The sequence below is a fragment of the Pongo abelii genome, chromosome 7 (assembly GCF_028885655.2).
Source record: "Pongo abelii isolate AG06213 chromosome 7, NHGRI_mPonAbe1-v2.0_pri, whole genome shotgun sequence".
NCBI classification, from domain to species: domain Eukaryota; kingdom Metazoa; phylum Chordata; class Mammalia; order Primates; family Hominidae; genus Pongo; species Pongo abelii.
The window spans coordinates 141,762,710-141,777,712 of record NC_071992.2 but is presented as its reverse complement, the minus strand read 5'-3'; the positions used below and the strand labels follow the sequence as shown (position 1 = coordinate 141,777,712).

Below are 15,003 nucleotides of genomic sequence, written 5' to 3'. Positions count from 1 at the left end.
GCACGCATCAACACCCAATGGGCTTCATCCATCAAAATAAATTTGCCCACTGAAATGAGAAAAGCAAATGGGTTCAAGTCTGCCTAAGGTCATCGATGATCCTCATCATCTCTACTTTTCCACCTTCCCCTTGCTGCCCACCCCCAACTAGACTGTAAGCCCTGAGGCCAGAGACCTTTGCAACCTCTGCATGAAATTGCAAAAGGCAAAGCAGATGGAACTCCAAAGAAATTCACCACACCTATTTACGAAACCAGGTTTATTAAAATTTCTCTACAAGTCAGAAAACGGCCATCTCACTGTTCACATATATACATGTATGTACAGGAAGAACCTAGTGTTTCTAGCTTTCCCGGCAGAAGCCCCTGCCAGCCCAGAGTCCTTAGTCGGATAATGTATCACAGATACAACAGTCGAGCAACCACGAGAGCGTTAGTGCGACAGAGGCCTCCGTCCTCCCTCTTCTCAAAGTCCCATGATTCTGTCAAGGTAATATTGCCAATAATCATTCACATTTCACGTGGTTTTAGACACGCAGGTTATTCAGACAGACACAGACAACAAAACAAGCCTCAAAGCCAGAACAAAACAAAACAAAACAAAATCGAACATAGGTATAAAAGGTAAAATATATGTACAAAGTACACAGTACGTGAGGTATACACGGCATTCTCACAATGCACGTTAGTAGTTTGCCTAGGCGTAGCCCTTAAAGATGACTGCCTGTTTTTGTGCCATTTCTCAAAATACAGTATATTTTGTTTACCCGTTTAACCACCTGATTTCAGCACTGTCTAAGACAGTTACTGATATTTCATCTGAACTTGTTTTTTAACGAAAGTTGCGATTTCTCCATTAAGCTCTATCTTTTGTAGGGGAGTGAGTTTCCATCTCTGGACATATCTAACGGAGGCTGGATTCCCACCTACAAAAGAAGCTGAAGAGGGGATTTCTGCCTTGGGAGGTGGCAGAAAGAGGAAAGAGATTGGACCAGATGATTTTTAAAGTTCCTTCCAACTTTGAAGATTTGGGGTTTGCTGTTTCACTCCAGAAGCCGATTATACAGACGTATTCATAAACCACACATTTGAAATATTAACAACCCATCATGCAAAACTGCAGATGCACACACAATGCCAGAGGCGGACCATATCTGGGAGGGGTTAAAGTATAATTCTGGAAGTTAGTCTGAGAGTCACAAGACTATCCAAAATTCACTCTCTTCAAAGCACAAAGATGTTTAATGTCTGCTCTTGGGAGAGGTGGGTGGCAGCCTCCTTATCTTTCTTCTCCTAGACAGAATGCTCCACCCTGAGATGGTCTTGGGGAAAAAGTAAAGGGTAGGTACTAACATATTTGGAAGGAACTTAAAAAGCTAATAGTTTCCAAGCACTCGAATTATTTTTTAAAATCTAGAGTCTCTCTGTCTGAGCTCAGAGTTCTGAAATCGTTGGGAGATGGAATCTTTTGGATACTGTTCCACGTTCGGCTGGTAAGTGCTTTTATAGCTAAAGGGGGAAGTGTCAAGGTCAGGGAAAAGGCATTAGTGCAGATGAGGTCTTGGCAGGAAACAGAGGAGAGTCGGGGTTCATGGTTCCGTCAGGCTCCTGAGCAACTTAAAACAGTCTGCTCCAAAAACGGAGCAGAGTCATTGGTAAATGTGAGTGTGAAGAAAGGGTGAGTGTTAAGCCAAAAAAAAAGGAACTTTCCCATCAGAGAAGCTGCGGTAGCATGTCTAGCCACCAAAGATGAGTTCAAAGATGGCAGATTTATTGGCCCAATTTGTCACCCTGTTAAAAATACGGTTATTACCCAAAATATGTCATTGTGCGATTTGCTTTTTTCTCCCATTCGAATGCTCAAGTTTATTACACACTTGACCACCGGGTGTAAGAAGTCCATATTCTTTGCCCTCCATAAAAGATGTGGAACTCCCAAATCCAGCAGATAGTTAGCGAGGGTTCCTTAAGAGAAACAAATTTGCAGGGCAGCCAATCACAGCGTATGCTGCTCAAATCAATAAAGTCACTCATCCTCACAGAGAAGAGGAGGCGCCATGCCGAGTTCAGCAGCTTTCATCCTGATGCAGTCATTATCTGGTTGGTACCATGCCAAAGGGCCTGTCCATCTTTAGAAATGGAAATGCCAGGTGTAAGAATTATGAGGTTTCTGAGGTTTTTGGGATTAGCAGAAGAAGGAACTAATGTCACTGTCCTCCTGGTACTCTGGAACGATCTGGTCTGAAGTTCCTATTTCTGAGTCGATGTACCCAGGTTCCAAGACGGACTCAAACCAGGGGTGCAGTAGGATCTCCGGGGCAGTGAGTCTCTCGGAGGGCTCCCGTCTCAAGAGGCTGCGAATGAGGCACCTGGCTTTGGGGGAAATGTGTTCAGGAATGCAGAACTGTCCACGCCGAATTTTGGAGAAAAGGGCACTGGGGTCTGAGTCATGGAAGGGGTATCGTCCAACCAGAAGGGTGTAGAGCATCACCCCCAGGCTCCAAACGTCCGCAGCCTTTCCGGAGTAGGTCCCAGTGGTGTTGAGGATCTCAGGGCTCACGTAGGCCGGGCAGCCATGTTTGTCTGACAAAGCATCATCTTCCCCCTTGATTATGTGTGTGTCTTCTAGACTTTCTAGTCTGAGCTGGGTTCTGCAAGAGAGAGGAACCAAGCCATTATTTCCACACCAGCTGCTATGAAAAACAAAGCCTTCCCAATAACAGCGCCCACAGGCACTAACAGCAAAGGCTCCAGGAATGCTATTTACCCCTTCGTCCAGTAAGCAGTGCCCTGCAACTACCGAGGGCTCGTGATTTCACAAACCAACACGAACTGCAATAAATGTTTGCAAAGTATCGACAGAGCGCCTGGGGTGGAGGGTATGATGCAAAGCCCCAAATAGTATTCATAATGCTAGAGCTTACAAGAGATATCCTAATAGGAGTTACGCAATTTACTAAGTTCCCATTGCAGAACTGGGAGCCTGTCTCAGAATGCTGCATTCTCTACAAAAGCTAGCAGGGAAAAGCAGCATATCTTACTTCTTCAGGGAGGGCCTGAGCATCCTACGAACACATCTTCTCTCTTATGACTGCCAGGGCTACCTGGACCCACAATGCATTACAGAACACAGAGCCCAGAGTCACTGCTATTACACACAGGTCATCAGCGCTGGTGCCCACCCTGATACACGCACACGGAGCAAACTTTGTCCACCTGGGCCCAGGCTGCAATAATTAGGGTGGGAAAGTTGCAAGGAATGTTAATTACATTTATTGGGGTGTTTAATTGCAAAGAACACTTTGCCTGGACAGAGAGGTTATGCGAGCAAACAAAAGTGGCTGATGGATTTCAGGGACGCAGAGCCCCTGAAATTCTTACACAGGGACACATACTCCCCCGGGATGGCACATCAACATGAGAGCATATGTATTCTACAGGGGGTTCTCTGTTCAGGTAACAACTGAAGTCTAAAACACCTTCAGTCAAGCTTATGAAGCTGCAGGTGCCTCCTTATTCAGCACCAGCCACCCAAGTCTCCTGGATCCCCCAAAACTCAAAGCCATGTGGTGGGGAAGCTCTAATATCCGGTGACACCCTGTCTCTGCCTGCTTCTCTGAAATAGCCCTGTTTCAGTAAGTCACTTGTGAAGTTAAATGCAAACATTTGGTACTGGCTGATGGGTCAATTCCTTTTCCTCTCAAAGGTCTGGTTTTTTTTTTTTTCTGCCTTCCTGTTCCCTGGAGTGTAGTATACATGTGCTAACTTCAGTATGTCCTCAGCGTGACCTCCCTGTCGTTATGTAAAATACCCATTGGTTCTGTAAACGGAAAATATGACTCAACCCACACTGTCTGCCCCTGATTGGCTGCTACAGCACTAAAACCCTGCACCTGTGCTGGTTACACGAATAGCGTCAGCCTGACATTGCTTAACCCCCGGGTTGCCAAACCCCATGCCCATGATATTCGCCTGTGCAATGCAGATTTCAAAAGCTAGTAAGGAGGTGTGTAAGGCTTGTTTCAGAAAATGCATCACCATATCAAAGAAGCATGTTCCAGGAATTAGAAACTTCTTCATTGCAAACAGTTTGCTTTTCTTTGCTAATCAGTGTGTTCCAATAATTATTGGGAGGTCAGATACAAAGTCATGCTTTATGACAGCTCAACCCTGTACTGTTTCATATGCTCTGGAGTCAAAGGTAAAAATGCACAGGTGAGATAAGCCCACTTCTTACAACATACTAACTCACTCTCACCTCTACAATGTTACAGCCTTACTGCTCATAATCTTTCCACAAGGGATGTGGCTGGCTCTTAAAATCAAGTGTGGTCTATCTCATGCGGCTTCCTGAATTCTCTAGCTGAAACCTCAGCTTTGAATCTTAATGCCTCATTACTCTCTTATCAAGCTCATCTTGTTCTTTATGAGGTAAGCTATGATCTATATTTAGCAATCCATCCTAACCAACTTCCATTTACTATTCAATGTGGCTATTTTCTGAAGACGGATCCAAACAAGCTGTCTAAAAAGTCACCAGAGAATGTGACGTTACAGAGAACCCGGCCTGGGATGGGAGAGGAATGCCGTGTGAAACCAGAAGATGGAATTCTGCGTATATGACAGTCTCACTAGCTCTGTGAAACCTTCCAGGTACAAAATAGCACTTGGCATAAGCAAAGATTTGAACACTTCCTTCAGAAGGCAATATTGTAAAGGGCAGTTTAATATTTGTACCCCAGACAACTGACCTTTCTGACAACAATGGGGAATGAACCTGATTCCTGGGGTAGGAGAGGAAGGGCGCCCTGTCAACACGTGCCATCCCATTAGAAGTGCCACGGTGTCCCCAGACCCCATCCAAGAGAATGTAGAATAAACCAACCTTGGCTGTGACTCCTCAGGAACAGAAGCTCTAAACACTAAATCTGGGACATATGAGCCCTTGACTTTGTTTTGCACCAACACACAGCACCTAACTATACGACCTGCACCTTCGCTTTGGTTCCAAAAGGCCACAGGAGAAGCTGTGGCGGCCGCTCACCTCTCCTCCGTGGAGAAGACGAACTTCCTAAGCTTCAGGTCCCCCAGCACGATGGCTGACTGGTGGCAGTGGGCGACGGCGGAGACAATCTGCTTGAAGAGCCGGGCGGCTTCCTCTTCCCGCAGCCTCTTCCGGCTTCGCACATAGGAGTGCATGTCCCCAAAGTCTTTCTCAAAGAAGACGTAGGCCTTGGTTTCCCCAAGGATCACTTCCACAATGCCGGTAATGTTGCTGTGCGATGGCAGCTGGATGTAAGGCCTGATTTTGTCCTGGTAGTGTTTAATGGGAAACACCTGTAGAGAGAAGGGGGCCCATTTAGGGGGCTAGAAAAGCAAAGGTAGCCTCCCAAACCCCTGAGGGAGCTGAGCAGAAGTTCTCAACCTTTGGGCTTAGGATGTGAGTAAGTTCCATTCACCTACACCGTTTTCTCTGCCACCTTACCTTACGCAGCCCCAGCTGCCCCGACACCTTTAAAACCAGTAACACCTAGAGCTCTAGACCTGCAAATACCCAAAGGGTTACCCGCTTTCACACAGATGATTTGAAAGAACTGTCTCCTGTACATGTTCCCATCTTCCATCAGCTCCTGAGAGCTAAGCAAACCCCCCACCCTCTGTGGCCCTTTCCTGTTTGCAGGCCACACTAGTTGAGTGGCTGATAGAAGGAAGCCCCTGGCCTGTCCAGGAGCTGAAAAGCAGTCCCTGGACGTACATGTGCCTCCTGCAGACCCAAAATGCTCAACACAGAAAAGGCACAGAATGTGGTGACTCTGCAGCCTCCAAGGGGAAGCAGGGGCCAGAGAACATGCAGAGCTGTCATTAATCAGAAGGAACAGATGACTTGGAGGGGGAGGCTGGGACAATGCAGCCTTAAGCAACCTGCCTACAGCCCGACTCAAGTGTAAGCAGCCTTGAGTTACAATTCTCACAGGAGGGGTGTGGAATCCTGCGAATGGGTTTTTCACTTGTTTGTTTATCCCCCCACACCCGACCCCACCCCTAGAAATGAGTGGCATCTCCTCTCTTCTAGGAAGCTGGCTGGTCTCTTTAAAGGCCTTTTGTTTAGTCCAGTTACTCATATCCTAGACTCAACTGGAAACGGTGACACACGGGCTGTCACCATCTGGATTCAGCTATTATCTGCTCAGAGGAACTGGAAGGGGTTGCACAATGGCCAGACTCACCCCACCTTTAAGAGGCCTAGCTGCTCTGGCACCAGCTAGAAATATCCCCTGCTGCCCCCTCCTCCCACCCCATCCCATCCCACCACACACACACACATGCTTGTTCCAGAACAGCTCTTAGCCCCAGTCATGGAGAAGAAAAGGGTTTTTTTTCTCCGTATTAAACTGGGCTTGATCATGCGTTTGAAATTTCATTCGGGTTGGGCAGTAGGTGGCAGCAGCGAGCCCCGGGACCGGGTCGGGGTGTTGGGAGTGTCAGGTGAGTTGCGGAAAACCCAGAAGCGACGTAACTGGGGGGTGATCCTATCTTTCGGGTGAAAAGGAGCAGACCGAGGGTCCTCTGGGGTGCCTCAAGCAGGGGTGCCACGCTCGCATAAAGTAGACTGTGGGAACGTTCTGCGTCTACCCGCGCAGGAGGAGGACCCGGCGGATCCTGTTTCTAGGAGCTGTGTCTCCTCCCCCTGGATGGGATCCCTATGTTCAAAGGAAAATCGCTGGATGGAAAATAAAGTGAATCGAAGCGAGGGTTCCTGGCCGGTGTGGGCTTTTCAACATTTCTACTCCGAGCAGATTCCTCCGCCTCGGGTGGATGACTCTGGGACTGCTCCCTTGGGACGGCGTGTTCTAGTCCCAGCGCGGATTCAATTCGGAATCCCCAAGGCAGGAGCTGGACACAGTCTTCCAGTCCCCTTACCGCCTACAACTGAGTCCGGGTGCCGTTCAAGCCCGGCAAGAGAGCTGCCAGCTGCTCCAAGCTCCTAGGAGGCACCCACTGCAGGGCGTCCTTCCAAGACATGGTGGGGTGGGGGGTGGAGAGCGAGGAGAATGAGAGAAGGGGAATGGCATGGCCCTGGAATCCATTTCAATTCCACAACTTATATGGAACGCCACGCGCTACACTGGGCGCTAAGGAAAGGAACAGATAGAGAAAGCCACTGAACACTGCACTTCCTCTAGGCGCCCCCATTATACCACTCCATGGGAAACCCCTCACTCCACAAAAATGTGAACCTGGTCAAATGGCGTCTTATCTGACCCAATCTACTGATCCGCCCTGTGCCCAGCCCAAGCGTTGGCTGGACCCCAAGCACCTTTGCCTACCACCCCGTCCGGCGCCCCCGACCCCAGCCGGGTCCTGGCCCGGGAGCGCCTACCTTGCAGCGCAGCTCGCGGCCAGTGTGGATGCACAGCGCCCGGGACACATGCTCGCGCTCGGCTAGGGGCAGCAGCAGGTAGTCGGCGATGCGGCTGGGCCCCGGCGCGCTCCCGGAGCCGCCGCCGGCCCCCGAAGCGGCAGGAGGGGGCTGCGGGCTGCAGGGCGAGCCGGGGGGGCTGAGGTAGTCCGGGGGGCTGGAGCACTCGGAGAGGCGCGGGCACTTGGCCGCCACGGCCGCCGCGTCGTCGGCGTCCAGCAGGCGTTTGGCCGGGACGCCTCGGGCGGCTGGGAACAGCAGGGCCGGGCCGCGGGGCTGCGAGGCGCCGCTCATGGCAGAGCGCACCGGACCGACCCGCATCCCGTCCTGGACCGGGGTGGCCCCGGCTTTTTAAGTCCCGGGATCCGCGCGGGAAGACGCTGCGGGCTTGGCGCCGGCTCTGCGGCTTCTTCCAGCCGGCGGGATGGAGTTTGCAGACTGGTATTGGCTCGGCCCCCACAAGGCGCAAAGCAGGAGCCGCTCCCCGGCGCTCGCGTTGCACGCGGGGACCACGCTGGCTGTGCGTCCGGGGGGCGGAGGCCGGCTACAGTCCCCGGACCCCCGCAGGCAAGGGCTCCCGGAGCCTCGCTGGGGGCGGCCGCCACTATTGTTGCCGAGGCTGCCGACAGTCCGGGAGGCAGAGGCGGCGGCGGCAGCAGCGGCCAGCGATCCCGGGGTCCCGAGCCGCGAGGACAGGATTCAGCAGGCTCGGCGGAGCCACGAAGCAAATGCACTTCCCAAAGCGATGAGTCTCGAGCAAAAGCCGGGGGAACTTTTTCGCGGCGCTCGGGATCCTGCGCGCTCCTGGGCTCCGGGCGTGTATGAGCGAGCGAGACGCGCTCAGAGAGAGTGACTGTGAGTGAGTGTGAGCGCTGCACCGATCCCGGCCAGTGCACTCCTCCTTCTCCTTTTCCTCCACCTCCTCCGCCTCCCGGTGACTCACGCTGTATACACACACACTCACAGGCCGGGCTGTGTAAACAGTTGGGAAGCCGGGTTGTGCAATGAGGTGGCTGCGACGACTCCGGCCCCGCCGCCCGGCGAGCAGTCTCCCGAGCGGAGGGAGGAGACTAGCGGGAGGGGAGAGGGAGCAGGAGGTGGGGGGAATGGGGGTGGACTGAGGGCCGGGGATGCTCCGGGCAGCGCGCACTCGGGCGCAGGTGGTGCGTCCCGGGCCGGCCTGGACGCGCGCACACGCCCCCCGGGCGGGGCTGGGCTGGGCAGGAGGCGGCGCGCGCGCCCTCCGGCAGGCCCCTAGCTCGGCAGAGAAGCCGAAGGAGGAGGCGGAGGAAAAGTTCCCGTGACGTAAGGGTCCGAGGAAGTGGGCGGGAGGGGCGGGGCCGCGGGGAGCGAGGCGACCGCTGATTGGTGCGCGCGCCTCATTCACAGCAAGCACAATGGGCTGCGGGCGCGAGGCGGGAGCGCGCACCACGGTTCTCTGCACCCGCCGCTCGCTGCAGCCCCGCGGCGACGCCTTTCGCCCTGGGGATCCCCCCACCGCCCAGCGCCTGGGGAGCTCCGGTTGGAGCCGTGGGCGCCGCCGAGGCCCGGCTGCAGCCAGAGGAAGGAGGGGGATAGGGAGGTGATGAATTCCAGAATCAGTCATTCACCCCCACGCGGTAGTTCCGGGGAAGACCTGTGAGTGGTAGTGGATGTGGCTTTTTTTTTTCCCTTTTCCTGCCCCCTCCCAGCTCTAATCCCCAGCGTCTGTTCGCTTCCACAAATAGAACCTTCTGTTGGATGAAATAAAAGCAAACACTGGGCCTTCTGCGCTGCCTCCACCTCCACGCCCCCCCAACCCCCCGCGCCTGCCGCCCGCCCGGATTGCACGGAAATAGCTTCTCCAGGCTCCCGGGCCGCCCCTTCGCGGTGACTCGCAGAAAGAGCTTCCTGAGCCAGGGCCGGTGGGAAACAAAGGATGTGGGGAGCGGGCGGAAGGGGCCCACGTGGCTGCCGCCGGATTCCTACTGCCTCCCCAGCCTCCACACGCGCCGCAGGGTCTAGGGCCTGAGTGCCAACCTGGGTAGGTGGGTAGGCTGGTGGAAGTCATTCCGGCCACTGCCAGAGATACTGCCTGCACCCGGGCAGCCCTGCCTGGTGGTGCGCATGCATTCATTCCGTGTGATTTGGGTGAGCATGAAAGTTGTGCGTGAAACAACTTGAAATCTGTCATTTTTCTTTCTTGAGTGAACCAGGTCAGTTTGGAGTCCCTGGGCACCCAACAATATAACTATTATCAGAGAGCCCTTCCTTGCACTTCTGCTAAATACTTAATTTTCCAAAAGCAGGTCGAGCCCCAAGAATAAATCAGTTTCCTTATTAATTCGCCATTCATTCAACAAACACTAATTAAGCATCTACCAAGAGCTAAACACTGGGAATTAGAAGGTGAAAATTAAAATAATAATAATAGCTAACATGAATCGAGGCCTACAATGTGTCAGACACTGTTCTTAGCACTTTACATGTATTACTTCAGTTTTCCAACCACACTGTGGGGTTATTTTTTGCCCCATTTCACAGGGAAGAAACTGAAGCCTTAGAAGGATGAAGTTACGCCAAGCGTGGTGGCTCACGCCTGTAATCCCAGCACTTTGGGAGGCTGAGGTGGGCAGATCACCTGAGGTCAGGAGTTCAAGACCAATCTGGCCAACATGGTGAAACCCGGTCTCTACTACAAGTACAAAAATTAGCTGGGTGTGGTGGCGCGCGCCTGTAATCCCAGCTGCTGGGGAGGCTGAGGTGGGAGAATCACTTGAACCCGGGAGACAGAGGTTGCAGCGAGACGAGATCGCGCCACTGCACTCCAGCCTTGGGGACAAAGCAAGACTTATTCTCAAAAAATAAAACAAAATAATAATAAAAATTTAAAAAAAGAAAGAACAAAAGATGAAGTTACTTGCTGCGGTTAAGTAGCTCATAAGGGGTGGTGCGGTCAAGCTCCTAAGCATTTATGGCGACTGTAAGGAGAGATTACAATTTGTAGGGGAAAACAGGAGTTAGGGAGGACTCTGGAAGGCATTTGACCTGGGAGATGTGTGGCGACTGAGGGAGTTGCTCAAGGGACAGTATGAATGGTGGGAGGCCGGGCCAGTCAAGGGGTGTGCGGAAGGGCAGGGCTGGCAGGCCAGAGAAACTGCAAGGGTGGTGGGAGCTGAGCCTGCAGAGGTCGCCTAGGACAATGTTGGGAAGGGCTTGAAAGCCATGTTGCACTTGGTCCTGTGCCCAGAGGAGAGCCCACCGAAGAGTTTGTTTGTTTGTTTGTTTGTTTGTTTTGAGACAGGGTCTCCCTCCATCGCCTAGGCTAGAGTGCAGTGGCCCAATCTCAGCCCACTGCAACCTCTGCCTCCCGGGTTCAAGTGATTCTCCTGCCTCAGCCTCCCGAGTAGCTGGGATTACAGGCGCCCGCCACCATGCCTGGGGAATTTTTCATTTGTAGTAGAGATGAGGTTTCACCATGTTGGCCAGGCTGGTCTCGAACTCCTGACTTTTAAGTGATCTACCCACCTCAGCTTCCCAAAGTGCTGGGATTACAGGCTTGAGCCACCACGCCCGGCCCCACCTACATTTTTTTTGTCTTTGAAGATTGTTCTGTGCCAGAATTTAAGATCCACTGAGCTGCCAGCACTTGAATGGCAAACTCAGCATGGCCCGTGAGCATCTTCCTCCCAGGTGGGTGCCTCCTTCTCTGCCTCTTCTGAGAGAAAGGCATCCCACCATCCACCCAGCTCCGCCCACCCAGGGGCCAGGATCACAGGCACTCATCGTGGGTTCCCCTTTGAATCTGCCTTTTTCCTTTCTCCCACAGCCCACCCTAGACCTGTGAGCTCTCAGTGCTGGGCCCTACCCTGCACTGTTCAGCTCCCTGGGGCTGGCCCTCACGAGCTCTACTTCCCAGGCTCACTTGCCCATTGGCTTCCAGCCCAGTTTGCCCAGTGGGAGGCCCGGGAGGGAGATTGGAAGGCAGGAGGAAGAAGAGAATGCCCAGGCTACTATTTGCTTCAGGCAGCTGGCCACACCTCCTCTGGGGCTCCAGAGGAGGCAGCCCCTCTGCATGGCTGCTGCGATGTGCTGCCCAGATCCCGCTGCCCAACTGGAGGATCTATTTCCCTGGCTGCTGGGAGTGCATATCAGGAGCTGTTTTGGAAATTGCCTTGACTGAGAAGAGCCACTTTGCCGGAGGTCACACTCCCTTCCCAAGGGTCCACATCCAGTGACTGCTGATCATGGAAGAATAATCAACTTGGGCCACCTGTCCAAGGCATCCCAGCTTCAGAGCTCCCAGATTGGGTCAATTGAGGCCTTCCTAAAATTGCATCACAGCCCAGCTTTTTCCTCTGCCCAATCCTGTTCCTTCCTCCCCCTCTTCCCACAGAATCCCCTAATAAACCCCTTGCAGGCTGGCCTGCATCTCACAGTCAGCTTCCTGGGGAGTTCAACCTGTGGCACCCCTTCTTCATGGTCTGAGCTCACTCCAGGGACTCTGGCTTCTGGGAGCAGGTGAAACCACCTTTGTCCCTCCAGCTGTAGGGTGGCAGCAGCTTCCAGATATTGCTAATCTCTGGGTGGCCCCCAGCACCATGTTTTCTTCTGTTTTGTTTCTGCCCTTTCTATGCCTTTGTAACTAGTTTTCCACATAAATTCTTTCCACTGAACTTCCTGGCCTGAGTTCCATTTTCCTGCCCAGACCCTGTCTAATAGAAACCCTCTCCCTTTCCCATGTTCGGCCCTCTCTCCACTCCCATAATCCTAGTTCACAACCTTCCCCTGGATTCCTGCACTAAGTTCCCAATGGAGCCACTCATTCATCCCTTCAACAAACATTGAGCCCCTACTTGGTGTCAGCACCCACTAAGTGCTGGAGACACAGTGATGCACAAAACGCAGTATGTTCTGTATCCCCTTGATCCATCCCCCACACAGCTGTCGAGTTAGTTTCCTAAAATCTGAACGTGATCACACAAGGTACTGACCTAAAACTTTGCAGGGACCCCACCCCCAGATAAAATGCAAACACCGCAGTATGGAAAAGTAGGCCCTCTTCCAAGCCCTATTTCCCTTCCGAGCCTCACCTTCCAGGCCCCACTTCTCTTCCGAGCCTCACCTTTCTTGCCTCCTCCCCTCTGTCCTACCCATGCCAGCTCCTGGCAGGGCCCCAAACTCATCTATCTGCCAATTCACATCTCTGCACTTCAGCCTGTGCTGTTCCCTCCCACTGGAATTCCCTCTCTTTCTTTTCCAAGGAAAGGAACTCTTACTCATCCTTCAAAACACCATCTGGATTTCCCCAGCGCCTGCAGTCAGATCTCAGTGTCCTACTGAATGCTGTCGAGTCCTCCGTCCAACTATCTCTCACGACCCTTTCCACGCAACTGTGTTCCCAGAGGGCAGGGGTTGTGTCTTGTTCATTCGTGTTCATCCAGCCCCCAGCCCAGTGTCCATTATAAAAGAGGGACTTAGGCCAAGCACAGTGGCTCACGCCTATAATCCCAGCACTCTGGAAAGGCCAGGCAGGTGGATCACTTGAGTTTGGAAGTTTGAGACCAGCCTGGCCAACATGGTGAAATCCCATCTCTACTAAAAATACAAAAATTAGCCAAGCATGGTGGCAGGCACCTGTAGTCCCAGCTACTCTGGAGGCTGGGGCACGAGAATCGCTTGAATCCGGGAAGCCCAGGTTGCGGTGAGCCGAGATCGTGCCACTGCACTCCAGCCTGGGCAACAGAGCAAGACTCCATCTCAAAAAAAAAAAAAAAAAAAAAACAAGAGGGGGCTTAGTAAGTGTCAACCGAATAAATACACTCCAGGACAGAGGGTCACCCACAAGGAGAGCCTGAGATGACAGATGGAGAGGGAACACCGGACTTCAGAGACAGGGGCTGGAGAGCAGGGCACGGATTTCGGAGTTAGACGTCTGACCCTGGAGAGGTAATGGGAGGTGGGGTGTTGGGGAAAGCAGGGGCTTGGGGGGCTCCCAGCCTGCATGCCGGGGAAGATGGACATGGACCTTTGGCAAGGCCTGAGATCAGGCAGGCCGAGGCACAAGGCAGCTAAAATTGTTTCGATTTCCTTGCGGAGGGCTTCCCTACTGGTAAAATCTGGACTGAACTTCCCTCAGACTTTTCACATACTCACTTGAGGAAGCCAGTGCCTCTTTATGAGGCTTGATTGTCTCACCTGTGAAATGGGCGTAATAAAGGCCTGGTTTTCCTCTCCTACACAGTTTAGTTTTGTTTAGTTTTGTTGTGGAGATGGGGTTTCATCATGTTGCCCAGGTTGGTCTCGAACTCCTGGGCTCAAGCAATCCTTCCGCCTCAGCCTCCTAAAGTGCTGGGATTACAGGTGTGAGCCACTGAGCCTGGCCTCCTCCCCTACACAGTTCTTAATGGAAATGAGGAAGTATAAATATGTGGAAAGTACTTTTGGATCATCCAGCCAGACCCAAATGTGGGAGATTATCAGGTATGGGTGTGCCTTGATTTTGAACAGTATTCATTTAGTCAACAAATATTCATTAAAGACTTGCTATATGTGAGAATTGAAAAAAAAAAAAAACAAAAAGCCTGTACTATGAAACTCCAAATCGACAAATACAAATATCTAAATAAATAGGATGGTAATTAGGAAGTCATCCTTCCCATATTAAAGGGTCTCTACCAAGCGATGCCATTCACAAGCTCCTCTGGTGCATTTATGATGAGGCCTGAAAGCCAGAATCACCACTGATCATGCATGCGTGCGTGTCCTGCGTAGCCTCGGCATGATGCTCAGCTGATGCTGGATGCTCAGTACATGTCCAGCTGTGAGAAAATTGATATAACTCTGACTTTTCAGGAGCTCACGTATTACGTAACATGGGGAAACCTGTATCGATTTTTTTGGACAAGGTTAGACTGCTGATGACCTCTGGCTTGATTCATTTTCATTGATGCCAAGGTAGATGCATGACAGCAACGTTAGGAAAGCTCTGAGTGTTCTACCCATTCTAAAATGGAAATCCTTAGAGGCCAGGGCCCCCAGTTTCCATCTCCCTGTCTCACGGCACATAAGGCTTTGTAGCCACACACAGAGGGTATGCGTCCAGGGCATTATGCTCCCTGACCTTACATTCTAAAAAATAAAATGAATTAAAAAGTTTGGGGGCTGGGCGCAGTGGCCCACTCCTATAATCCCAGCACTTTGGGAGGCTGAGGCAGGCAGATCACTTGAGGACAGGAGTTCGAGACCAGCCTGGACAACATGGCAAAACCCCGTCTCTACTAAAAATACAAAAACATCAGCTGGGCGTGGTGGTGCACGCCTGTTGTCCCAGCTACTCGGGAGGCTGGGGCATTAGAATCATTTGAACCTGGGAGGCAGAGATTACAGTGAGCCAAGATTGCACCACTACACTCCAGCCTGGGTGACAGAGCCAGACTCTGGCTCAAAAAAAAAAAAAAAAAGGAACATACTTAGGGAAAACAATATATCAAAAGTTAGGAAAGACAAAAACATGTATTGTGGGCTGGGTACGGTGGCTCACGCCTGTAATCCCAGCACTTTGGGAGGCCGAGGCGGGTGGATCACGAGGTCAGGAGATCGAGA

The 15,003-nt window shown here is 52.1% G+C and overlaps 1 protein-coding gene across 1 annotated transcript; it reads right to left on the bottom strand.

Moving 5' to 3' along the window:
- Positions 1-244: 244 nt before the first annotated feature.
- TRIB1 (tribbles pseudokinase 1) lies at positions 245-8,664 on the bottom strand. The gene is made up of 3 exons (XM_002819419.5): positions 7,381-8,664; positions 5,044-5,336; positions 245-2,650 (listed from the first exon to the last, which is right to left on the bottom strand). The coding sequence occupies exons 1-3, from the start codon at positions 7,738-7,740 to the stop codon at positions 2,185-2,187; spliced, it is 1,119 nt and encodes a 372-aa protein (XP_002819465.1). The 5' UTR covers positions 7,741-8,664; the 3' UTR covers positions 245-2,184.
- Positions 8,665-15,003: the final 6,339 nt, after the last annotated feature.

What these genes read in the sequence shown, in the direction of transcription:
- TRIB1 (XM_002819419.5), bottom strand. Translation starts at nt 7,740, where the DNA reads ATGCGGGTCGGTCCGGTGCGCTCTGCCATGAGCGGCGCCTCGCAGCCC. An exon ending in GCCGCGAGCTGCGCTGCAAG is followed by an intron (nt 5,337 to 7,380) that starts GTAGGCGCTCCC and finishes TTCTCTCTACAG; the next exon opens with GTGTTTCCCATTAAACACTA. An exon ending in GTCTTCTCCACGGAGGAGAG is followed by an intron (nt 2,651 to 5,043) that starts GTGAGCGGCCGC and finishes TCTCTCTTGCAG; the next exon opens with AACCCAGCTCAGACTAGAAA.